The 25,471-nt window shown below is 38.9% G+C and overlaps 1 protein-coding gene across 4 annotated transcripts in view; it reads right to left on the bottom strand.

Annotated features, from left to right (window-relative positions):
- The window catches only part of USP38 (ubiquitin specific peptidase 38), a 45,399-nt gene that overhangs the window by 16,333 nt on the left and 3,595 nt on the right, over positions 1-25,471 (bottom strand). For 2 of the 4 annotated variants that reach the window (XR_774294.1, XM_010566943.1), the window contains exons 3-10: positions 21,068-21,197; positions 20,711-20,812; positions 17,702-17,860; positions 16,344-16,537; positions 15,689-15,782; positions 14,773-14,879; positions 12,294-13,644; positions 3,274-3,400 (exon numbers count right to left, since the gene is read on the bottom strand). Coding sequence is in view for 3 of the 4 variants with exons in the window: in XM_010566943.1 (XP_010565245.1) it covers positions 3,274-3,400; positions 12,294-13,644; positions 14,773-14,879; positions 15,689-15,782; positions 16,344-16,537; positions 17,702-17,860; positions 20,711-20,812; positions 21,068-21,197 (2,264 nt within the window). In the remaining variant the exon portion in view is untranslated. Of the gene's footprint in view, positions 1-2,651; positions 3,401-7,910; positions 8,056-12,293; positions 13,645-14,772; positions 14,880-15,688; positions 15,783-16,343; positions 16,538-17,701; positions 17,861-20,710; positions 20,813-21,067; positions 21,198-25,471 lie in introns of those variants that run through there. The other 2 variants (XM_010566944.1, XM_010566945.1) reach the window with 2 other exon arrangements.

Below are 25,471 nucleotides of genomic sequence, written 5' to 3'. Positions count from 1 at the left end.
TAATCAAAAAAAAAAAAAAAAAAAAAAAAAAAAAAAAGCCTTACCCATGAAATAAAACTTCCAGAGCATACAGAAGATAAAATATTTAACTTTACAGAGTAGGGAACGAGGCATGGGGAGGGAGGAAAGAGAGCTAGCCAGGTGTGAATTGTTTAGCTAGCCAAAGAAGCCTTTTCTCTCCTCATCCTGGATAAATGGGCTTGTATATATTGTAATCACTTGTTATGGGGGTGACATTCACAGCAATCCACTGTAATGCTCCACAGGAAAAAACTGTACAAAATGAACTGTATGGAAGAAAGTTAACACAACTCCACTGACCATTAAAACAAAGACCAAAACACAATCCGTCTTGTTAAAAGGAAATATGATTTTAAAAGACATACCATCCTTGAGTTTGGTACAATAGTATATCCTTCATGAAAGCAAACAACAAAAAAGCCTAAGCTTCAGAAACAGTATTATGTATTTTATATCTTTCTACTGATTCAACTTAGATAGAAACCAAATTAAGAATGGAGCCAAAAAGGTCAATAAACAAACCATCCAGCATTCATTCACAGGCAACAGAAATCGAAGTACCCTATGTACATTGTTCTCTCATATTATGTCCAGAAGATAGTCGCATGCAACACCATTACTGTAAACAATGAAGAAAGGTGTACATTTTAGAGTGTGAAATACTTCTCCACTTTCACTAGTTTTATTGAAACCTTCCAAGTTAGGTATGAATCGTCCTACGATGGTTGTCACGTCAGCAAGCAGACTTGCAAATAGGTATTCTGAGTTTTAAAATCTATTTGTAAAACCCAAAGTAACTGCGTCAACAGAAGTCAACAAGGGGAATGAAAGAAGTTATTTTCAGTTTGAGACATACCATCATTTTATACCTAAGGAGATCCAACCCTATTGGCATTACTCTTGTATAAAATTTCCATATTTAACACCTAATTTAGAATAGGCAAACAAGGGTGTAGAAAGCCTTCTAAGAGCTCATGAAATAAATATAGTACAATAGGTATACAAAACTCCTACTGCACGTTATTTTTAGGTAGGCTACATAATTTGTATTTTTACTGTGAAAACATAAAAACAAAACTGACCTTTACAAAATTATGATTTCATATAGAGTAAAAACACTTGCCTCTGCTTCTACTTACTTGTGTTCTAAAATGAACAGTAAATTGATACAGAGAGACAAAATACTCCCATTGTAATGCAAACAGTAGACAGCTTCTTAGTGCGTCCTCATAATTTGGGAGAGAAAAGCCAGATTAACCTCACAATCATACAAAACACTTTAAAACCAGAGCTAACTGGCAGAGAAGCCTAAAAAGAAATAAAAAACCCTCTTAGACTGAAAGTTACAGAATTTCAAGGCAAAGTGAGCTTTCAAGAAAACCTTGTCCAAGCACAACGAAATGAGAACGTTCCTCACACTAGTCTCATAACATTCCACATTTCCACAGCTGAACGCCTGGTTCAGAGACCTACAACTGAGATAGCAATGAAAGCGTAGGTCAAAGCCAAGGTACTACAAACTGTCAAAACAAAACTTGGAAACTTAAAAAATAAAGTGAGCTGCTCTAGCTTTCTTGAGCAGTAACATGTGAACCTATAGCAGAGCAAATAGCATAGTTTTAGTGATAATATAAAAATAGCTTGCAAGCTAAGTTACCTTTTAGACTAAACTCCGTTTTTTTGATATCGTATTAACAAGGTTTAGTTTTACCAACTTATTTTATGCTTTTCAAAGGCATAAGAAACTTGTTTATTTTGTACAGTTAAGCTAACACCTGCCAGGTTTGCATGCTTTTTAAGGATGCACTTTGTCACCTAGTAGAATATAAAACCACAATAAAACTGTGCAGAATTTTGTAAAAATATTTTAAATAAATTTACACTTCACTATAAGATTATTCAAGTTAAGAATTAATCACCAGATTCAACAGTGTAACTCCTTCACTTCTGTTATTCTCATTGCACATCAAAACCAAAGTTGCTATTTCTGCCAAGACTAAAAGTAGTGGATCCTCAACCTCTGCTGGCCTAACAGGCAAGCAAACACTGCTCCACAGACAGCATCATTTTGGTCTTCTGCAGACAGGTGAAACCTGAACTCACCAGAAATTTCTCACTACAAGCAATATCAGAAGGCAGAACTTCAAAGGACTCTTAGAAGCATAGATCCTCAGCAAAGATCAATACAGGTAGCCTCCCTGTGATTTCACAAACATAGCTCAGTATTATGACCAACTTCTTCTTAGCAATGCACGCCACGAAAAGTTATAGATCACTAGGTATGTATTTTTTTTTTTAACCAAAAAATAATGGGCAACACACTTACTGCATTTCAGACTACCAGATTTTTTACTTCTGGAAACCTAACAGCTTTCTATAAATGTACTGATTTCTAATACTGACAAAAAAAAATTGACTACTAACATTTTCCCCCTTTTCTGCAGCCTCAGAAATTTTAAGTTACAGTACTGCAAGGCACATACAGAATCTCTTTCTCTCCAATACACAGCAGATATATTCCCTGAAATAATTTTAAAATCCTCAAAACAATTAGAAATGCTACAAAGTTAACAATTTCTATTTAAAAACATTGTTCCTACAGAACATGCACTTTTTTGGAAAACAACTTAGCAAATATTTATAAATTATTTTTTCTTCTTTACATTTACACTGCAAATATATTCAATAATTTTTAATCTGGAAAGTACTGTATCATGTCACATGTAAGTTATTGCCTTCATTATAAATTGCATCGTCTCTAGAAATCCATAAAAGATACTGGATTTGAAAATAAGGTGGGGGTGAGAGACTATGTATGCAGTTTAGCCCATCTGAAAGGATTTCCACATAAAGCAATACCGTCAGAGTAAAAAATGAACTTTCTTGATTCAGTGGATGAGGACAATAGAAACTGATGTAAGTGCGTTTGTTCAGTTTAATGCAGTGTCATTAGCAACTACTTAAAAATCTCCATTTTCTGTCTTTTGGGCAAGCATATCTTACTATAAAAGCAACTGAATTTTTAAGAGGTAGTTTTTTTTCCATTATGCGCTTATTTATTTCAAATAAAACATAACCAAAAAACCCCCAACATTTGCTTTTGAACAAGGATCAAGTCTCAAAACTTGATACAATATCTGACAAAGTTCAATATTTTAGTTGTCCTCAGCAGGACTGGGCTGCTTTGGAACCAGTGTATTCCAGGTTGTCTTCATAGTCAAAAGACTAATCTACCAACAGTACTGAACCCACCCCCTCCTCCTCCACCTGTCGGTCCACAACTTCCCGGGGGGTCGTTGTCATCAAATCCATTGGGTCGGAAAGAGCATGAGGCTGAGGCAGCTTGAAGTGCTTGTGTTCGAGCACTAAGCTCTTGCTCCTGAAATGAAAGCATAAAGACAACTCAAAAAAACCCAACCTTAAGTCCTTGAAGCAGCTTATTCCTAGTAAATTCTGAAACAGCTTTTAAAGCAACATTACTAACTGGACTCCCAAGTCTGAATGGCTTTGTTGAACTTCAGGTTGAACATCCACAGCCAATCCGAAACGTACAATTCTGTTGAATATCAGTAAGTATATGAGAATCATAAATAACTCCCTTTAAGTTTATGCTAAAACTGTATTTTATAGCAACATGGGGTGTTACTGAAGAATTAGACTGCTGATCAAAAGCTAACAAAACATTAGGTTTTTATATATGTTTCACATGAACGTTCATCCTAGCAATTTTGTGATGCCCTCATTCTTGGTTGCCAAATAGAAGGGTAAAACCATTGTATCAATATTAATTATTTAAAAGACACTTTTATTCCACTCAATCAACTGCATAGAGTAATAATGTACTCAGATAAAAGGCAAAAAGATGGACAAGCTATTTAGTTTCCATTCAGCGCAGCTTTTTAACTTTCAAGCGTTACTGGTATGCTAACTCTGTTTTAACATTAGTAAGTCTCAGGAACTCTAAAGCACTGCATAAAATCAGAGTCAGCTGCTGGAGAAAGTAGCTGCACAAGTAGCAGGAACAAGAAAGTATAGCCTCCTGTCAGCTACTTTTTCAGCTGAATGCCCCTAGGGCTTTTTAGACATTTAAGAAGGGCATGAGCACAGTTTTTTCCCTCATTATAGATATCATACACTATTTTGTCTTTGGCCAACTAGTTTCCTAAAACTTGCAGCAACTTCTTGCCTTTAGTATCCCTTTCTTAAATTGGCCAAGAGCTTCAAAAGTGGAGGGAGCGAAGGCAGATATTGGGCTCTGGAAGACTGACGTGAAAAGACAGCAGACCTGTACAAGCTTTATTTCTTTAGGAAACAAAACAGAAGTACTGATGTGCTAAGGCTCACATCGACAGCCTCCTTCACATGACACTTCGTCACTACATACCTCCCTAAAGGCAGTGGGAGGAAATTTTAACAGGGTTTTAGTAATTACATGGGTCACCTTGAATTGTTCCTTTTCTACTCCACCTCCTGGTGAAAGCAAGGAACAGAGCCAAGATCCTGGAAGCCTGTATTATACTACCATGAAAGCACTAAAAACTTAAGTCTTGTCCATGTACTTTCACAGGTGCTAAAAATAGTACTTGTGGGTTTAAATTACTCTGCCCTTTTAGAAAAACACAGCCTAAGTTTAAAACTATTTTACACTACTAAGGACTGAAATGCATACTCATTTCCAAAATTATATAAAAGATATTTGGAGGACATTGCCTACACAGATATGCTGGCCATATTCCTGAAAGACAGTATTATACTATGTCCAGCAGTACGTGGATTCTTATGTTATCTGCGAACAATAAGACACATCAAAAACTGAGTAAATTTACTAGGAATAACAAGGGAATATGAAGAACTCACTTCTAGTACCAGAAATCAACAGAAAATTTTGATTAAAATAGCAGGCCTTGTACAAATAGCCTGTTTAGTTGAAAAACTACACTGCAAAACTGTTTAACTTAGAACAGAATTTCTTCTCAAAACCAAACCGTGGGAGGCTTGCTACACTACCTGGGGTGGTTTTTCTTTTTTTTGGTAAAATATTTCAGAAAAATGTTTCGTTTAATGCAGCACAATACCAAACAAAAAAATGGAGTTTTCCTTACTCCCTCCTCCACTTTTATCCCTCCAGAGAACTGTTTTCTGGCAACTTTGTACCTCTTAAACCCCAGTAGTGAGTTTTACCTAACAAACTGTACTACAAAAGAATATAAGCATCAACAATAGGTTTACTGATAGTGCTAAATAAAAATCTTAAAATTGTAGACAAAAAGAACACTAGAGTCTTACAGCTAAGAATTTTTTTGTCAGATTTAGCTAGAAACACAATTTATTTTAATTTGCCTTACTGCAGTTACTGGATAGCATGAGGTTTTGGCATACCTATACAGCTAGATTACTTTATGTATGTCTTCTATTACATACCTTTCACAACACCATTAGCAACAGTATGATTGTTCTACTGTCACTAGGCTTCTTTATAGAGAGAGGACAAGCCAAGAGGAGAAGCCCTACTATGAACAGCAACAACAGTACGCTGCACATGACTTATGTGCCAGCAATGACTCTCACAGCTCTGGAGACGCACAACACATTTGTTACAGAGTGTAAGTGAGCTGCAAGCACAGCTTTTGTCAACCACTCAGAAATACTGTTCAGAAGCAGCCATAACGCACTGAGAATAGGATCAACCTCAGTTGTGATCTTAGCTTCATTGCTACCATGTACAAAACATTTTCTATAACGGATGGAAAGTATCTCTCTACATATGCACCCACACAAGAGAAATATGGAACAGCAATCAAACTATCAATTATTGAAGTTTCTTGACAGAATATTAGTATTAAAAACCACACACTATTTGTGTCTTAAATGCTAGAAGTGAAATTTAGCAGTTTAAGATCTTTCATGCTTTATTCCTGTTCAGTAGTTTGTGCTAACTGAGCACATTTCTTTCTTCTCTCAGGGCACATATTGACTTGATTAATAGTAACCTACATTAAGTTGTTCTAGTATAGCACACAGCACTGGCATTTTTGCAAGAAATATCCTTGTTTCTAAAAAAAGTGTTGAATGTTTTTCAGGCTGATTATATTTATACCAACAAATACTAAATCAGGTAAGTAAAACTTGATAGTCAATACAGTTCCTTGGACTGAGAATAACGCAGAGCATCCCCCCCCCCCCCCACACTTTCCACTTGTTCCCAGAATGGGTTTTTTGATTTGTTTTAACTGGAGTAGAAGCTACCCATATTGCAGTTTTTGTTATTTAAAATGAAAACATTTTAGTTTACCATGTGGTAAACTGGTATGCAATAGTAAAACAAAAGCAGTAAGCTAAAGATTTTTTGGAACGTTTCTTCTAAAAAGTAAAGGCTTTCTCAGGACAGAAAAGTATATTCTTAACTTAGCAGGAAAATACTAGTTTAGAACTCTGAACAACAATGAAATGCGACTTCTCAAAACTACAATAACCTAATTCAGTGAATCACAACATTAGTATTAATTTGAGAAAAACAATAACTGAGCATTTCTAATCAGCATCATTTAAATTGAGAAAAGGACAGAATCTCAACAACTCTGAGATTAGCAGACCACTACACAAAGAAAGCCAATACTGAAGAATCCAAAATTGAAAGGTGGGTAAAAGATCATAAACTTAAAGAAACCAAAACAACTAAAACACAAACAAACACTATATACTTGGAAAATATACTTTTTTTTTCATTTTGAGAATACTATATTTTTCTTTTTTTTTTATTGGAAAGGAAAGGTTTTCAAGAAACTACTAACTTGGCTTTCACTTGTAAGCTGTAAGAGAAAATGACTGCACGCTTTATCTAACTTCAGCTACACGTTCTGTAGAGAAAGCTTTAGTCTGGAAGATTATCAAAAAACAATTTTTGTGCATATGCACCAAGTGACTTTAACTTTTATAAAATCACATTGTTTTTTCACTGGTCCTAGGTGTACAGCAGTATTCAAAAAGCTTAACATGAATAACTTCTTAGCATATTCCAGAAGTTGCATCAAAATGGTCTTGGAAACATTAATTCAGAGAAACATATTTAAGAATAACTTCACTATTTGACAAATCAATTTCTAAATATCCTGATAATGTTGCTTGTTCCATACGGCTAAAGCATCTCTTCAGATTTGAAGAAGCCTCTGTTATGCATACTCAGGTAATCACCTATCTAACACTGAAATGTGTGACTGCAACCACTGGATTCAACAGGAAAATACGCAAATAAGAATAATAACTAGGATTTAATATTTTATGTGGATGACACTGTTCCTCCTTTAAATGTTTGGCTTTATATAAAAATATCACTGCCTTTTCTTCAGGCTGTGTTATTAAAACGGAGGTGGGGGGCGGGGGTGTTCCATCACTCAGTTACCTAGGTGCTACTGTAATTATATACATAAATTAAAAAAATAATCCAGCTTAGAGCTTGAAATTTCACAATTAAAGCATTTACACATCAATGGAAGTCACAGCAATTCTGACTGCCGTTATCTTGCATGCAAGTCCGTGCTCCAGGCGGCAGGCAAACCCCCTCCTTGCCCACCTCGCCTTCCCAGGTGCCTCTGTACAACAGGTATGAGGCTCTGGATGTAGGCCAGTCAATGGATGATGTGGATGACGGTCTATCTACACCAGAGGTTTTGCCAAGATCAGAAAGGCCTAGCCCCTGTATCACGACCACCTCCACAAGGAAGAAAAAAACTGGTTATAGTTGTAGGCAACCCCCTTCTGAGGGGAACAGAGGGTCCAATATGCCGGACAGACCCTCCTCTTAGGGAAGTCCGCTGCCTCCCTGGGGCCCAGATTAAGGACATCACCGGGAAACTCCCTAGCCTGGTACAGCCCTTGCACTATTACCCACTGCTGCTCTTCCATATGGGCGGTGATGAAGCTGCAACGCATAGTCCAAGGGTGATCAAAGAGACTTCAGGGCCTTGGGAGGGTTGGCAAGGGGATCTGGAGCACGGGTTATTTTTTCCTCTCTCGTTCCAGTTGCAGGCAGCAACACTGGAAGAAACAGACGGACCCAGTCTGTTAATGCATGGCTCCGTGGATGGTGTCACCACCACAACTGTGGGGTTTTCAATGATGGGATGGCCTACACAGCACCAGGCCTGCTGGTGTCAGATGGGATTCACCCTTCTCAAAGCGGGGAGAGGGTCTTTGCCCAGGAGCTAGCGGGGCTCATTGACAGAGCTTTAAAGTGAACTTGAAGGGTGAAGGGGATAATATCAGGCTCGCCCGTGACAAGCTGCGGGATGACACGCCAAGGTTAGAGGGATGGGACTACTGAGGGCCCTCAGCCTGTTGCTCTGAGCCATGCTAGGTACACTGGAGCACACTTGAAGTCTTACGGAGATGAGCCAAGGGCTCCTGAGGTAATAGGAGCCAAGAGGGAAACACCAGTGAAATACCTCAAAGGAACTACGGAGTCTTCCTCTAAGAAGGTGACATGGCCGACAGCCCAGCTGAAGTGCCTCTACGCCAATGCACGCAGCATGGGCAACAAACAGGAGGAGCTGGAAGCCACCATGCTGCTAGAAAGCTACGACCTAGTTGCCATTACTGAAACTTGGTGGGACAAATTCCACGACTGGAGTACGGCTATCAATGGCTACAGGCTGTTCAGAAGGGCCAGGCGAGGAAGGAGGGGTTGCTCTCTACATCAAGAAATGGGTAGCATGAAGAGCTGTCTCTGAAGAATAGCCGCGAGCAGGTTGAAAGCTTATGGATAAGAATTAGAGACCAAGGCAACAAAGGGAACCTTGTGGTTAGTGTTGTCTACAGGCTGCCTGATCAAAGGGAGCCTATTGACAAAGCCTTCTTACTCCAGCTACAGGAGGCATCGTGCTCGCAGGCTCTCGTCCTGCTGGGGCACTTCAAACACCCCAACATCTGCTGGAAAAGCAGCACGGCAAGCTGTAGGCAATTCAGGAGACTCCTGGAATGCACTGAGGATAACTTTCTTAAGCCAGGTAATAGACAGCCCTGCCAGAGGGGATGCAATAGTGGACCTACTGGTCACCAACACAAGTGAGCTAATTGGTGACATCAAGACTGGAGGCAGCCTGGGCTGCAGTGACCATGCTCTCGTGGAGTTCACAGTCCTGAGGGATATGGGTCAGGTGAAGAGTACAGTCAGGACCCTGAATTTCAGGAAAGCAAACTTCCACCTCTTCAAGAAGTCAGTCAACAGGACCCTGTGGGAAACTGCCCTCAGGGACAAGGAAGCAGAACAGAGCTGGCAGATCTTTAAGGACACTTTCCATAGTGTGCAAGAGCTCTCAATCCCAGGTGTAAGAAACCAGGAAGGGAAGGCAAGAGACCAGCGTGGCTGAGTGGAGACCTGCTGGTCAAACTAAAAGGCAAAAAGGAAATGCGCAGGCAGTGGAAGCAGGGACAGGTATCCTGGGAAGAGTATAGGGACGCTGCCCAGTTGTGTAGGGATGGGGTCAGGAAGGCCGAGGCGCAGTTGGAGCTGAACTTGGCAAGGCATGCAAAGAATAATAATAAGGGCTTCTACAGGTATAGCAGCCAGCAAAGGAAGGTCAAAGAAAGCACCCACCCCTGATGAACAAGACTGGCAAATTGGTTAACAACAGACAAGGAGAAGGCTGAGGTACTCAACAAATCTTTTGCCTCAGTCTTCACTGGCAACCTCTCTTCCCACACCTCTCGAGTGGATGGACCACAAGATGGGGACTGGGGGAAGCAAAGCCCGTCCCACTGAAAAAAAAAATCAGGTTCATGACCCCCTGAGGAACCTGAACATACATGTCTATGGGACCTGACGAGATGCATCCCAGAGTCCTGAGAGAACTGGCTGATGTAGTTGCCAAGCCCCTCTCCACGATATTTGAAAAGTCATGGCAGTCAGGTGAAGTCCCTGGTGACTGGAGAAAGGGAAACATTGCACTCATTTTTAAAAAGCGTAGAAGGGAGGACCCTGGGAACTACCGACCCGTCAGCCTCACCTCTGTGCCTGGGAAGATCATGGAACAGATCCTCCTAAAAGCTATGGTAAGGCACACGGAGGACAGGGAGGTGATTTGAGACAGCCAGCATGGCTTCACCAAGGGCAAGTCCTGCCTGACCAACCTAGTGGCCTTCTATGATGGGAGTGACTACATCAGTGGACAAGGGAAGAGCTACGTGTGTCATCTATCTGGAATTCTGTAAGGCCTTTGACACAGTCCCCTATAACATCCTCCTCTCTAAATTGGAGAGATATGGATTTGATGGGTGGACTGTTCAGTGGATGAGGAAGTGGTTGGATGGTCATATGCAGAAGGTAGTGGTCAACAGCTCAATGTCCGGATGGAGATCAGTGATGAGTGGTGTCTCTCAGGGGTCCATATTGGGACCAATACTGTTTAGTATCTTCATCAGTGACATAGACAGTGGGATCAAGTACACCCTCAGCAAATTTGCAGACAACACCAAGCTGAGTGGTGCAGTTGACACACCTGAGGGACAGGATGCTATCCACACAGACCTAGACAAGCTCAAGAAGTGGGCCCATGTTAACCTCATGAGGTTCAACAAGTGCAAGGTCCTGCACCTGGGATGGGGCAGCCCCCCCAGTATCAATACAGGGTGGGCAATGAAAGGACTGAGAGTAGCCCTGCCAAGAAGGACTTCCCAGTACCGGTGGATGAAAAGCTGGACATGAGCTGGCAATGTGCACTTGCAGCCCAGAAAGCCAACCGTATCCTGAGCTGCATAAAAAGCAGCAAGGCCAGCAGGTTGGGGGAAGTGATTCTGCCCCTCTGCTGTGGTGAGACCCCACCTGGAGTACTGCATCCAGCTCTGGAGTCTTGAGCACAGGAAAGACATGGACCTGTTGGAGCAGGTCCAGAGGAGGGCCACAAAAATTATCAGAGGGATGGAACAGCTCTCCTGTGAGGACAGACTGAGAGAGTTGGGGTTGTTCAGCCTGGAGAAGGCTCCAGGGAGATCTTATTGCAGCCTTTCAGTACTTAAAGGGGGCTTATAAGAAATATGGGGATAAACTTTGTAGCAGGGCCTCTTGCAATAGGACAAGGGGTAATGGCTTTAAACTAAAAGAGGGTAGATTTAGACTAGATATAAGGAAGAAATTTTTTACCATGAGAGTGGTGAAACACTAGAACAGGCAGCCCAGAATGGTGGTAGATGCCCTGTCCCTGGAAACATTCAAGGTCAGGTTGGACAGGGCTCTGAGCAACCTAATCTAGTTGAAGATGTCCCTGCTCATTGCACGGAAGTTGGACTAGATGACCTTTAAAAGGTGCCTTCCATTCCATGAATCTAAGATCTGAGATTGCTGCGAAAGAAGCCATGTTTTATGCTACCCTATGCAGTCGAGAGGAGAGGTGGCATATAAACAAACATGGTTAGGACACAAATGCTTTAACCACACAGTCTGAAAATAGCAGCAGAGCTGCAATTTAAACTCTCAGTTCTCTTGTTTATGTTTGTAAAATACCTGCAGCTATTATAACAAATTTTCCACAGTGAGATTTAGCTCTTCTTTTCTAATCTGAATCTACCTAGTTTTTCTAATTTGAGTAGGCCTAGAACTCTTACAGGAACAGCTCAACCCATCAAAGAGCACACAGTAAAACACACTTTTACTGTTACACCATCCAAACATAGCAGCAGTGCTCAAAGCAAACCATATCAAAATGTGGAGAACAGTGGGTTTTTGTAACAGCAATAGAAGAGGCGACTACAGCTAGGTGAAGTTCTTAGAGCACAGGGAATGTGCAGGTGGCAGAAAAGGCAGCAAACGGAAAGCAAAATCTAGTCACTGCCATCTGGTCTTCATTTTAGTGGTTCTAGCATTTGTTGGGTAAGCAGAGTTGTATAAATAAAACTTCAGTCCAAATCAAAATGTGCTAGTAAGAGCACTGCTAAAGTATACTTAAACTTCTTAGGTACTCTTGTAATTTATTAAAGGCAATGAAAATCAGAATTGTTTGAAAAGCCTCTCCTGCATAGAATTACAAGTGATTAAATGACCTATGCAAGCATCTTCACTAAAAATTTAAACTGAAATAAGTTTAAGCCATTTTCCTTGAGGCTTCCCATCTAATGGTGATAGCCTTACTATGAAACCTCTCTAGCAACACCAAGATGGAAGCAAGATTGGTGATTTATAAAGTTAATAAGCCAGAATATTTAAAAGTTAACTTTTTCTTTCTATTAGACTGTCTCTTGTCAGTTTTAAGGAGACCACTCTCCATATACAATTTCTGTCTTACCTGCAAGTACAGTTTGTTATCTTTCGTAATTGCATCCATGAGGTCTTTTTGTAGGGGAGGGTCTCCATTTACCCAGAGTCCATTTGCCGAATTGGTGTTGAAGCCACAGGTGCTATTTTGTTTCTTGTAAAACAGAACATAAGCAGTGTCCTTTGGAAATCTACTGGTAATTTTCTGGACTGACTGAAATGAGGTAAATGTCACTCTGCTGTCATTGAACAGAAACCATTCTCTTGGCATCTCAGCGTCCAGCTCATTCTCTACAACAGTACAAGGACTCTCCTCTGTCAACAACTTATCCTGAGGAGAAACTAAAGAAAGAGCTGCAGACTGATGGCAGAGTCCTGAAGGCCCTGACCCAGTAACATTTCTAGCATATGAATAATAATGTCCACTTTCAGAGGATACGCCAGAATGCACCACCACAGAGCTTAACATGTAGGGCACCAATTGTGGGCAGGTCACTTCATCAGCACCTGAGGGCTTCAGTTTTTTAGCAAGATTTTCTCCAATATCAGATATCTCAACACCAACAGACCAACCTCCTGAAACTACAGCTAGTGGCGATGTTGCTCTTCTGACTGGCAGTTCCAAAACAAGTGGCAGAGACACATTGTCCAAGATTTTGCGCCTTACATGACACTTTGGATCATATGAAAATCTCAAGAGAGTGAGAATGAGGTATTCGGGTTCCTCAATGATTTGCATAGTTTTCTCAGCATTCTGTAGAGAGGCACACTTTTCACAATAATACTTATTGTCTCCACTGAGGATCTCAGGTGCCAGAAAATAATTCAGTAAGTCTGTAACTGACAGGGTGTTTTTACCTACTAGCCTCTGAGACATATCCCTATTATCTTGAACTTTGTTGAGTTCAGAACTTGCAGTATTCTCAGAGTTTGGCTCAGTAGAAAAATCTTTCATGGTTCCTTCATTCATTATTGTGTCACATCCACCATTTACCTCCAAATTATTGAAAGGGGTTCCTCCAGCAGGACTAGTTGCTGAAGTATTAGTTTGCACCACGTAGTCATCTTTCACTTCAGAACGTTCCATACATTTTGGGCCAATGTTCTCCAAGGAAGCTGGAGGACAGAAAGCCAGAGAGAGATCTGTGAAAGCTTCTTCCTTTTGAGACATACTTTTGCAGTTCAAACAGCATATAGTAGTCTTCAATTTTCCTCCAAACATCTTCTCTATCAGAGTTCTTTCTTCACTTCCCATACAAGGTGCTTCAGCAAATACTTGCGCTTTAGGGACAGCTTCTTGTGTCTGGGAATCTTCATTCATTATACTTTCAGAAGTCTTTGCTAAAGACAGCGCTTTCAAGGTTCTCTCTTCTTCATGCAGCCTGAAGGCAAAGAAAAATAAATCCAAGTAGCTGTGCTATTTTGCAAACAAATATTGCTGCACCATTTCAGACTTTTTTCCAGTTATGCTAAAAAATATAGATGGTTAAGTGGCTAGAAGTGTCCTATATTAAAAAAGCCATTTGTTATTTTTTATATAAGCAAGCTGAACCGTACAGGTCAGTACTATCCAAAACAGAGTATGAGAGAAGCACAAATACATTTAATGTGGGTTTCATTATATATAACAGAACACAATGGATATATTGAGAGAACTGGCAAGGATTAAAACAACCTAACAAACAACAATTTTATTATTTACCATTACATTATCTTTAATAAATCAGTTCTCTAGTTGACTCGTTCTGTATGTCAGATTTTGTAAGAGAACAACTAGCTATTTATCTAGTGCCAGACTATTTCCAAAGAAAAGAAAAGGTCAGGATTTTGTGGCCAAAAAAGTTAATAAACTACAGCAAGAAAAACCAAACCAAAAAAGAAACTCAAGATGGGGGAGGGGAGGAGGAAAAAAAAAGGGGGGGGGGGGAGAACATTATTTCACTATTGAAATAAACTTCTGGAAAAGTGGAATGTGTCATAAAGCAATATTGCTAAGCCACATCTCAGCAAGCCAAAATTAAAGAGAGCTACTAATAAATTTAGATATTTTTATCTGTGCCACAGTTAATTTGCTTGTTTATTAAACTGGTTATAAATGCATGTACATCTCTTCATGACTTATCTGACCTGTATGAAATATAGCTGTCTCCACCAACAGGAAATTCCAGATCCACGACTAAACTGCTTTCAGCAACCGCATTAATTTTTACAAGAGGACCATGACTCTAACATAACACCCAAGTTTAGATTTGTAAAAATGGAACATTATTACCACTATAACCTGCTTTAAATGCTGTGGATACAGGATAGTATCCAGACTTTACCACAGATTAAACCCATGAAGAAAAGTGTTTTATAGACCATACAGAAAACCAGAGACAGCCAAGAATGAGGCCCAAAATTCCTGGTCCCCACTCACACAGTGGAATTGTTACATGACTGCTCCTAGGAGTTCAACATTATGTGATAAGACTGTAGATTCATTCCCATTAATGGGACAATAACTGTACCTGTCTAGCAGGAATCTGAGATATTCTGAGCAATCCTGCTGGGATCGAGGGGTGAACCATGGTGGTCTGGAAGCCTCAAAGAAAATTCTAGGAGCATATGCCTCCCTCTGTTCGCATAAGAGAGGGACAGACAACGTTACATAAAAAGTTGTATTATTTTGATATTGAGCACTGAACTTTGGACTACATTAGAGGAACTGTATGAAACATGGTACACAAACATTTAAACCACTTAATCACAGGAAGAGAGCACAATTAATTTTGTAGTAATCGCCTCTAGTACAAAGATAAAAGTAGTGGATCCTGCAGGCAAATATTAAGTGTGTAGTGAGTGTAAACCAGATGTTACGTGTAATAGCAGTTACTGTTCTTGCTGGCAAGCTTAAAATGTTTTCTTTTTTCAGAAGAACACCAGTATTTCATAAGTACCAATTTATTTTTAAGGTGATCCAGCCTCATCCCCTTCACAAGTTTATTGTTATTAATCAAAAAGAACAAAAGTGTCTTATGTTTTTCTAGCACTAGCAAAATGTTCTGAACATTTAATAAAGTTCACTTTAGAATTTGAACTACAATAAAATTTAGTGTAAAAATCACTGCAGAAAGTCCCAGTTTACCCTGACTTGTATATCAAGTCAGGTTTTATTTGGACTTTTTCATTTTGGCTTCTCAAAGAAGGCATTACTGCTCATTTATAAAAACAACACAATGCCAAGATGTTCCACTTATGAAATACAGATTTCTCTAAGTCCATCCACACCATCTGAACATTTGGAGGCAGACTCATTCCCCTATAAATCTATCATATCTATATTTTTAATATACTCAAGACAACTCCTCCCGTGGCATGTTTGTTGCTATATTTTGGTATATACATCTAGGCTTAAAAAACAGCAGATGAAATAAACTGACATACCTGGGTATGGGCCAAAAACGCAAAAAGATGCTGTAATTTTCTCATTAGTGAATTACACCCATTTAGATTCAGAGATAAAACATGTCTTCTGAAACTGGGTAGGAAAAAAAAAAAATACACATGAGCTTCCTTGCTAGATTTCTAACAACAGTGCAGTTATCATTCCAGCTCAGATAATTACTTCAATTTGAAAGAAAGCAAAACATGTAACACTTCCCTTCAATACCTGGATTCTGCTCTAGTGCAGATGCAAAACTACTGTACAGGAGGAACTAACACTGCAAAAAACCTATTTCTTTAAACATTTCAACGTGTAAGAATGACCTATAGACAGACAATTTTTTTTTTCCAATAGCTTCCAGATGATACCAAAAGCATCACCATAAACTTTTACAATACCAGAGGGAGCAAGGACAGTGAGGAAAAAGGGACTTGTCTTTTGACACTGGACAAAAGGATCAGGATTTTTAAAGGCTAAAATGGCAGTTTCACAGAGCTGGACTTTAGCAAAGCAATCAGTAACTGAGTACAAAGAAACCCACTCAGCTCTAGCAAGCTGAGAGACCCCAGGACTTGTTAATATTTGGTGAAAAGCAAGAATGCAACAACTGCAATAGTTAATTTGCAATGAAAAGAGCCATTAAAAAGGACTTACTCTGTAGCCATAAAAAGTGCCTGAATAACACTGTTCATGTAGCAAGTATTTCCTAGATTAATTAAGCCTGTCTTCCCAGTTTCAGATTTTCCAGAAAGTCTAGATAAACAAGACGGCAAAGAACTGGATTGAGAAGTCCAGGCACTCTGACTGAGAATCAACTTAATCTTCTCTTCCGTGGGTTTGGGCATATCCTACAAGAGAAATGTTTAATACAATCAGGCTTTGTGTTTGTTTTTATAATAGGTCCTGCCATTCAGCAGTCTTATATCTTCACTTGCTCCAGAATTCTCCTTCACGGTCTCGCTATAGCCTGACAGCCTAGAAGATCTAACACAGTCCCCCCTCCCCCCCACAAGCCCTCTTCTTCAAAGCTTTCTTTACTCAACTCTCAAATGGCTCAAATTGCAGGAATAAGGGGCTAGTGGTCACCTTTGACCTGCATATTCAAAGAATCCTTTCTGCCACGAAAAACTACCTCTCAAATTTCAAGTTTTAACAGACCCTTAAAGCATCCTCTATTCTGCTAGAAATACATTCCTGCTCTGTCAAATCAAAATTTAAGAATGAAAGAATGAAGTCCAGAATACTTGGAATTAAATTGACAGGCGCATTTAAGCTTCAAAACATTTAACTGCAATACTACTGCTATAAAATCAGGCAGTAACACCTGAGTGGGGTTTTGTGGGTGTTTTTTTGTTTGGGTTTTTTGGGGGGTTTTTTGTTGTTTTGGTGTTTGTTTGGGTTTTTTGGGGGGTGGGGTGGGGGGTGGAGGTTTTTTTTCCAATTTTATTTCATTTTATTTGTTTTGGGGTCATGCACTGAAATATTTATCTAAAAAAAGCTGAATTTTGCTTTGAAACAGCAGAGGTGAGCATCCTTTACCCACAGAGGCATGCAATACTGACTGCTGTATTAAGATGTAGTGCTTAATAATGGTGTTTTGAAGCTACTCAAAGATTAGCACCACACCAAGTACTTCTCAGGACCTATTTCTCTTCAATACTATCAGTACTCTGAACTTATATTTGAACAGTTGCAGTTTCTAACTGGGGTTGAAATGAAATGCCTAGAATAAACCACACAAAAGTATATTACTAAGGCTTAAGAAATTAGATTGTACTTTTAATAAAGGATCTCATTTCAGGCTTTTCTTAAAGGCTGCTATAATCATATCATGGACACTCAGGACAATTTTTCTAGCATAGTCTAAACACACTTAGAAATGACATTATATTATATGATTAGCTTTTTTCTCCTAGTGAAAGTTCTAAAGAATTTAGTTCTATAGGATTATAGCCTTTATATTTGGGAAAACAAAACAAAAATATTCCACTCTCTTAATCTTCCTAATATACCTTAAGAGCTTCCAAAATGGGTTCATAGAGCTCTGGAAATCCTGAATAATGATACATCATACAGTGTATCAACTCGGTCAACTGCATCAAAAAGGCTGTACTGGAAGGTAAGCCATCTCTTTTGAAGGAGTGAACCAAACTGACCACATGCGGGACAATCTGAATGGGAAAACAAAGAAACAACAAAAAAGGGTGTTAATCGCATTTTTCCAGGTTTTTTTTGTTCTACAAACAACTTTACTGTTTTACACATGCCAAGTGGCAGGGGACCTTTTGTTCTTAAATATTAAGTGGTTGAGAAACAAATGACTTGAAAACCATGCATTATTCTTTACTTGTGACAATTTTCAAACAGCAAAATTAATTATTCAATGCTCTCTTTCTCTCACATATCAAGTTTTGGAACTTTATGAACTTAGAAAATGCATGTTAAGATTTTAAACAGTCAGTGTCCAAAGTACTCATCTTATTAAGGATACTAACAGCAAACATTTTGCCACCACTAACAGTGCAGTATCCTGTTCTAATTTCATGGATATAGTTTTCAAAACAAACCCCTCAATTTTCCTTAAACAGAATCTAGTGCTTGGAATCTGAAGCCAATTAATACATTTGTGCTATTTCAGTTTACAAGATGGAAACTGGCTCACAGCTCCACCTAGTGAGGGAACTAGGCTCAATAAACCAAGAGAGTAATTTACTATGAGCTGAAAAAGCTTACCACAGATACAGTAATCTAGTTGAGGATTAGTTCACATTCATTACTATTTTAAATTGCATATAAATCAGAAATGTTTACTCCACCTCCTTCCCCTTCTTCAGCGCAGTTCTGTCTGTATTTTTAAATCCATGAGACTTTTTTTTTTAATATGAGTCTTAAAACATCAAGTAGAGTTATTTCAATGCAGTCCCAAAGAGTAGGGACTTCTCACTGTGAACCAAAATACTTTAGACACCTCTGTCAGTTTCCAAGTAATCAAAATGGATTAGCTGTGAAAGAAGTGGATTGAATGACTTCTCATCACAAATCAGTTTACAAATTGTTTGCTAGCGAAGACATGAAATACAGAAGAGAAATTGTAAGAATATCATAACTTTAGGAAAGTATACCAATTAAAAGAATTAATATACTCCAGAACACCAAAGTAAAAGAGGCCAGGTACACAATACTCAAGTGCCACTTTTTCAAACACCAGTTGTTCTCTAAGCATAAGGAATACTTTTACATCTTGGAGAAACAAAACCCACTCTTTTGGCAAGCAAGATATCCACTGTTTAAAAACAAAAATACCAAGATTAAGTGTTCAATGTACTACAGAGTCAACAGTGAAAGCTGCAATGTAATATTTCCCTCTTTCACTTTCTAAGTGTGGGTACATATCAATGAGAAAGCAACCATTGAGCTCCAAGTATGAGATTCGTAAAGTAAATCCGAGATACGATAATTTTGCACAGAAAAAGCACATGGAAGTAACAGAAAAACTAAAAGTTCTCAGCTATCTCAAATTAAGAGCCGAATTCTTACTTGCTACATGCTGCATAATACTGAAAGTTACACTTTGAGTACATACAGAAGTACAACTTCTGGCTTGAGGTTGAATTAAAGTTTTATAGGTCAGTAGATTTTAGAATTCCATAGCACACATCATGATAAGTTCTACATCGTAAGTGCAAGACAGAGTGTTTTTCTTCTATAAAAAACCCAAGTAATTTATGCTAGTGATGCTCAAGCATAGGGAAGGGGAATGTTAACTCAGATGCATTGCAAAATAAATTAATTCATATTTAACAAGTGTGCATTTAACCATTTTTCATTCAGGTCATTTATTATAAAAAAGTAAACAAGTAGTTTAAGCGCAGGAAAATATTACAGGATACTAAGTGACAACAGTAGCTCAAAACATGATAGTGAAGAAGGTTGTTTAAAATGGAGGGAAAACAGTCACAATGAAGTCATTAAGACAGATGTTTATGCAATACTGCATGCAGCCTATGGTAGAAATTCTCCTTATTAAAGGAAACACCTATTTCTAGAGTAAGTCATCTCATATTTTGTTTTTCTCATGAATGTTTTGTTTCTCTCAGGAACAAAGAAAAGCAAATATGAAATATTTGCATTTTCAGCATACTCAGGGCTACTTGGTTCTTTCGTTTGTGACTCAAATTTCTATCCTTGGCCAAGATTAGCGCAGCGGAGGGAGGACAGAGCAACTTCAGACTTCTATCATTAATAAACAGTGTAAGAGGCATAAGGCAATTACTCAGATATTAATCAAAGGGTTTGTGATCGCTTCGGGCCCAAGAGCCTTGGGGACAGCTTAGACAAACAGTGTGCGAGGCTGTTACTCTGGTTAACTCTGAAAGACCCGTATTTCACTTAAACTTTAAGCTAAACACTGAATATGAGAAGAAGGAAGGCACTAGGCATCTTGCTATACTAATACAAACAGTCATCATCATACCCTAGTATCTACCGCTTTAACTTGTGAACTGCATTTTGAAGAGTGGCTATTAAAAATAGCATCCTTCAGTTTGCCCATATGTCCATTGAAACATAAATAGCATAGCTTTCTTAAAGTGAAGCACTTCTTGGTTTCATGCACCTATCCAGGGTGACTAAGTTATATATAGCAGATAATTGGTTATCTGTTTTCTCCAGATAGTTGGGCTTGAAAGTCTACTTGCAGCCCAACTTCAACAGTAGACTTCACACCACATAAAATGGATTTCCAGAAGTATACAGTCAAAGATAGAATGCGGTGCTCTGATACTACTGACAGAAATACGTACATACCAGGAAGAACAATGTTCGTTTCCAGTTACAGATCAAGTGGTTGAACCTGGAAGTTAGAAAGCCTAGTGGTCTCTGAACCACAGAAATCTGAGTCTGGAACCTTGAAACAAAGAGGAAATCCAAGCATATCAATTCTGTTACTCTTTACACCCACTTTAGAAATCACATGTGAATGACATTTCAAAGAATTGAAAACCATTTGTTTAGTAACTTACCAAATGAAAAGCTTCTGGAGAATGCTGAAAACTAAGTAACATGTGGGAGAGGACAGCAAGGGCACCAGGCCTCACTAGAGGAAACCAAAGTCGATTAAAGACCTAAAAAAACCCACATTTATTTCAGTAAATCTAGAAAGTGAAACTTCAGTAAAAACGTAAACAGATCTTCAAATCCACAACCATTTGAAATAGACAGAACCATTACACACAAACTGAAAGCTACAGATACATCTACATCATCTTTGAGAATAATAAGATAATATCTGTTGCAACACAGAAGACGCAACACAATTGCATAGCTGATACAAATTCCTTTCCTTCTCCTTCTATTTTGAATGGTTTTTTCCAACATACCAATTCGATCTTAAGCAGAGTGACATCAATGAGGATGGTAAATTTCTGGACTGCAGCCAGTCCTTTCAGCAGTGCAATCACCCATGTTTCCACATGCTGAGCCAGAGGCCAGGACAACCAATCGATCATTCTGAAAGATTAATGAAAGAAAAAAATAAAACAAAAAACCCCCCAAACCCATATGCCACTAATTTTAACCTCAACAAAAAGAATTCTATATGTTACCCAGATAGTTACACAGTAACACAAGAGACTCACAAGAAGTAACGCAAGAATGTTAGGCAAGTAGTAAAATAATTTTGATTATATCTCAAGTCATTAAAGTCTGTAATTAATAATTATCTACTTAATACATTAAAAGTAAATACACCCCCCCCCCAAATACATGTGCATATAAAATTAAATATTAGGGATATTATTGTTACTTGTTATTTATGAATATGAACCCTGGTTTTATAGACATTAAGCTAACATTTTTATTTTGTGGCAAAAACTTACTACTGAAGGTGAAAAAGTGCTTGTACCCGAGAACCTCCCCTCCTATACCTTTTACCCCAAACCAGATCAAACCTGACTATTAAGTTTATATTTGAAAAGGAAGCCTCTTCAACTTAGAATTACATTCCTGGAAGCCAACTCTCAGTTAAAAAGGTAAAATCTAGTAATTTTAAATACATTGCAGCAGGTGTTAGAAGGATCTTATGATAGCTATCAGCAGCCTGGGTCTACCTGCGCCCCAAAAGGAAGAATTTCACTACAGCTAAGAAAAAGGAAAAGTGAAGGGACTTAATCTGTGAAATATCAGCAACGGAAAATAGGGTATTCAATCCTTCTAAATTAATAGACAATTTACATTGATACTTAAGGAATACAGGCAGATCAGTTGAAGCAATTCTAAGATACAGACAATATCATAAGGCAGTACCAGCTAAAACATGAAATTTAGGCTTTGTTATTCTGAGATTTTACTTGACAATATTTTGGATTTTCTTCAACTGTCCACAAGATCCCCTTCTTCAAACCAGATGAGGCACCACTAATTAAGTGGAAGGAAAAACTTTGAACCATGAGGGTGGTCAGACATTAAAACAAGTTATACAGTAAGGCCAAGGCACCTCCATCCTTGCAGAAAGCTAACTCAATTGGACAAGGCCCTGAGCAACAGTGTCTGACTTTGAAGCTTGTCCTGCTTTGAGCAGGATTGGACCAGATGACTTCCAAAGGCTCCACTCAATCTACATAACACTATGATTCTATTCTATAATTCAATGAAAACAGGAAGTTAGAAGTATATTTCTTTACTTCTTTTCCAAAAAAGCTCCTCATAAAGATTAATTATTTTAAGAGACTGAATTCTAGCACAGAACTGAACAGGTCAGAAGCAAACAGTCTAATAAACAGTCACTATCAGTACATACAGGCATAGTTAGTGATTATCAACCTGAAACAAAACTATCAGCCCCTATGTTCTTCCTGGAGATTAAAAGAGCTATAAACAGACTGAACTCAGGATTTCAGTCCTCGGATTCCAAACTAAAAAGAAAACCACGGACATGCATCTGGGCAGTTGTATTACCATAAACAACATAAAACTTAGATAAAGTTTATAATATGGCTCTGAAAAATGTATAGTACACATTCTAAAATTAATGTATCTTAGAATTATGTACTACCTGCACATATAACATTCAAAAGTTTCTCTAAAATAAGGAATCATTAGGACTGCCTTTTTAACAACTAAGCTCAGATCTTACTGGGTTTCTTCCATGTTACTACAAAAAAAACTTGGGAAAAAACATGGCAATGGCAATATCATAAACATTGCTCTGAATTTACACAAAGGTCTCATTTCCTCAAGATGTTAAATTCAAACATGTTTATTCTGAGCACCCTTTCCATATACGTTCCAAAATGGGGAACCAAAAAAATAGGCCAAAACTGCTTTTGCCTGCAAAAAGTTAACCTTAACCTAAAAATAGGCCCCAAACCTCATAGTCCTATCCCCTTCAAAGCTCCCCCTCCCCCAATTTGTAGGCTTGATATTCTTCAGCTGTGCAGGTGTTTGTACCACTGTTAATGTAAGCCTAATGACAATATATTTGGTTTTCTTAACTTTTTAGCCAAGTAAAGAGTATTCTGTAGAGCCCTGCATTAGAACCACTGTTCTAAAAATAGCTGATTATTATCTTTATACTATGTGCACTTTCAACTACACCAACTCACAACTCCAAATGAAAAACAGTGCTCTTGGGTGGGAGCTGGGGCTCCCCATGTTCCATCCTATTGCTCTGGGTCATGGGCCATCCTGTGTCATCTCTAGTCAGTATAATTAACTACTGAACTACTCCAGACTGTTACTAATAGGACAATGCCTATCATTTCAGTATGATTAACTTGTAAAGAGAAGCCTCAATCTCTGTATAAGCGATAGAATTCCCATCCTTAAAATCTGTTTCTGCTCTTAAAAGCAGAGTCAATGGTCTTAAGAGCAGAGACAAAAGCCAGAAGAGGAAACAGAAGTAAACTTGCAGACATGCTTCAGACTGTCCTAAAAAGCACCAAATCTGAGATCTGGTAGGTGAAGATTAGACATTTTGGTTACTAAATCCTCTCTGCATTGCATTTACTTGGCTCCTGCTCTGTTGCAATCAATGACCGCATTTTTAATACAAAAGCAGATATGAATACGGGACATGATTGATCATGAATAAAAACACAGAGGATGTTTTTTATCTTTGACAAGATTAAAAGAACCTTAAAGGCCTCGAGAGGACCTCCTGCCTCTTATCCCTAAAATGAGGTCTGCTATCCATATATGTTCCTAAAAAGGAGAGTATTTCTGATAACTCTGGATAGAAAAAAAAATTTATCTGTGCAACCTCAGACAGTAATTTCTTTCACAAAAGTATCTTCCTAGCCACATCAACGAATCTGGCAGCTCAGATGCAAATCCCTCAGATAACGAAAAAAACCAAAACAACAACAGAAGATCCTCAGACTACTAGGCCCCACCCAAAACAATTTAACATCTTTTACAATATTTTACATTTTTACCAACAGGGCGAAGGGCCTGATCTTAGCAAAATTTTCAGTTTCTCTTGACAAAGATACTTGGGTTAAAGTGTAAACAAGCACTATACTTGTCAGGATACTCAGTACAGGCAGTCAACTTCCACCAAGACCTCTGAAGTAGAGTCTTACAGTAGTCATATACCCCAGAAGAGATTCAGCAATTTTCTGCTTTTCCTCACTGATGTTTCAGGTAAGGTTTCATGAGACAGCTGAGCCAATTAAGAACAGCTCAATGATGCGAAAAAGCAAACACCCTTTCTTATATGAACCTGTGCCTAATATAAATCCCCACTGAACAGATTCATTAGTCTTCTAATTACAGATTATTTACTAATCTGTGTTTGACTTTAGACAGTCTCTGCAGTGTCATGAAAGTTATCCTTAGGAAGTGAGCAACAAGGTCTCTAATTCGCAGTCACCAAAGCTCCGCTGACTCTCATCAGGAGACCTTGTTGTGCCTGGAGTTCTGCATCTCCTGGGAATGATGCAAGCCTGATGACAACATTGTCATTTGGTGCTCCAGACATTCCAGCTGCATTATCCTCTCTACAACTACTCCTCTAAGCCCGGAGAGAGTAATTACCGCAAAGGGTTGCCAGAGGTAGAAAAAGAAACTGGATACAGTGTTGACATGAGACTATCCGCAAACAAAAATAACAAGGGGTTCCTAAAAAGTTAGTTCCGTGGAACAGAACTAGAGGCTCTTAAAATCAAGTATTCTAAGAATGAAAAAGGCAACTAAGATTGCACTGCCCTTTTGTCCTGGTTTCGGCCGGGATAGAGTTAATTGCCTTCCTAGTAGCTGGTATAGTGCTATGTTCTGGGTTCAGTATGAGAAGAATGTTGATAATACACTGATGTTTTCAGTTGTTGCTAAGTAGAGCTTATACTAAGGCAAGGATTTTTCAGCTTCTCATGGCCAGCCAGCAAGAAGGCTGGAGGGGCACAAGAAGTTGGGAGGGGACACAGCCAGGGCAGCTGACCCAAAACGGCCAAAGGGATGTTCCACACCATGTGATGTCATGCCCAATATATAAACGGGGCAGCGGGGCTGGGGGTAATCACCGCTCAGGAACTAACTGGGTGTCAGTCAACAGGTGGTGAGCAATTGCACTGTGCATCACTTGTATACTCAAATCCTTTTATTATTATTATTGTCATTTTATTTTTGTTATTATTATCACTATTAGCTTCTTCCTTTCTGTTCTAGTAAACTGTTCTTATCTCAACCCACAAGTTTTAGGTTTTTTTCCCCCTGATTCTCTCCCCCACCCACTGGGGGGGGGGGGGGGGGGGGGGGGGGGGGGGAGCGGCGCGGGGGGGTTTTTTTGG

Source organism: Haliaeetus leucocephalus, unplaced genomic scaffold, assembly GCF_000737465.1.
Source record: "Haliaeetus leucocephalus isolate CR32 unplaced genomic scaffold, Haliaeetus_leucocephalus-4.0 Scaffold220, whole genome shotgun sequence".
Lineage (NCBI taxonomy): Eukaryota > Metazoa > Chordata > Aves > Accipitriformes > Accipitridae > Haliaeetus > Haliaeetus leucocephalus.
This window is presented reverse-complemented; position numbering and strand designations above follow the sequence as displayed.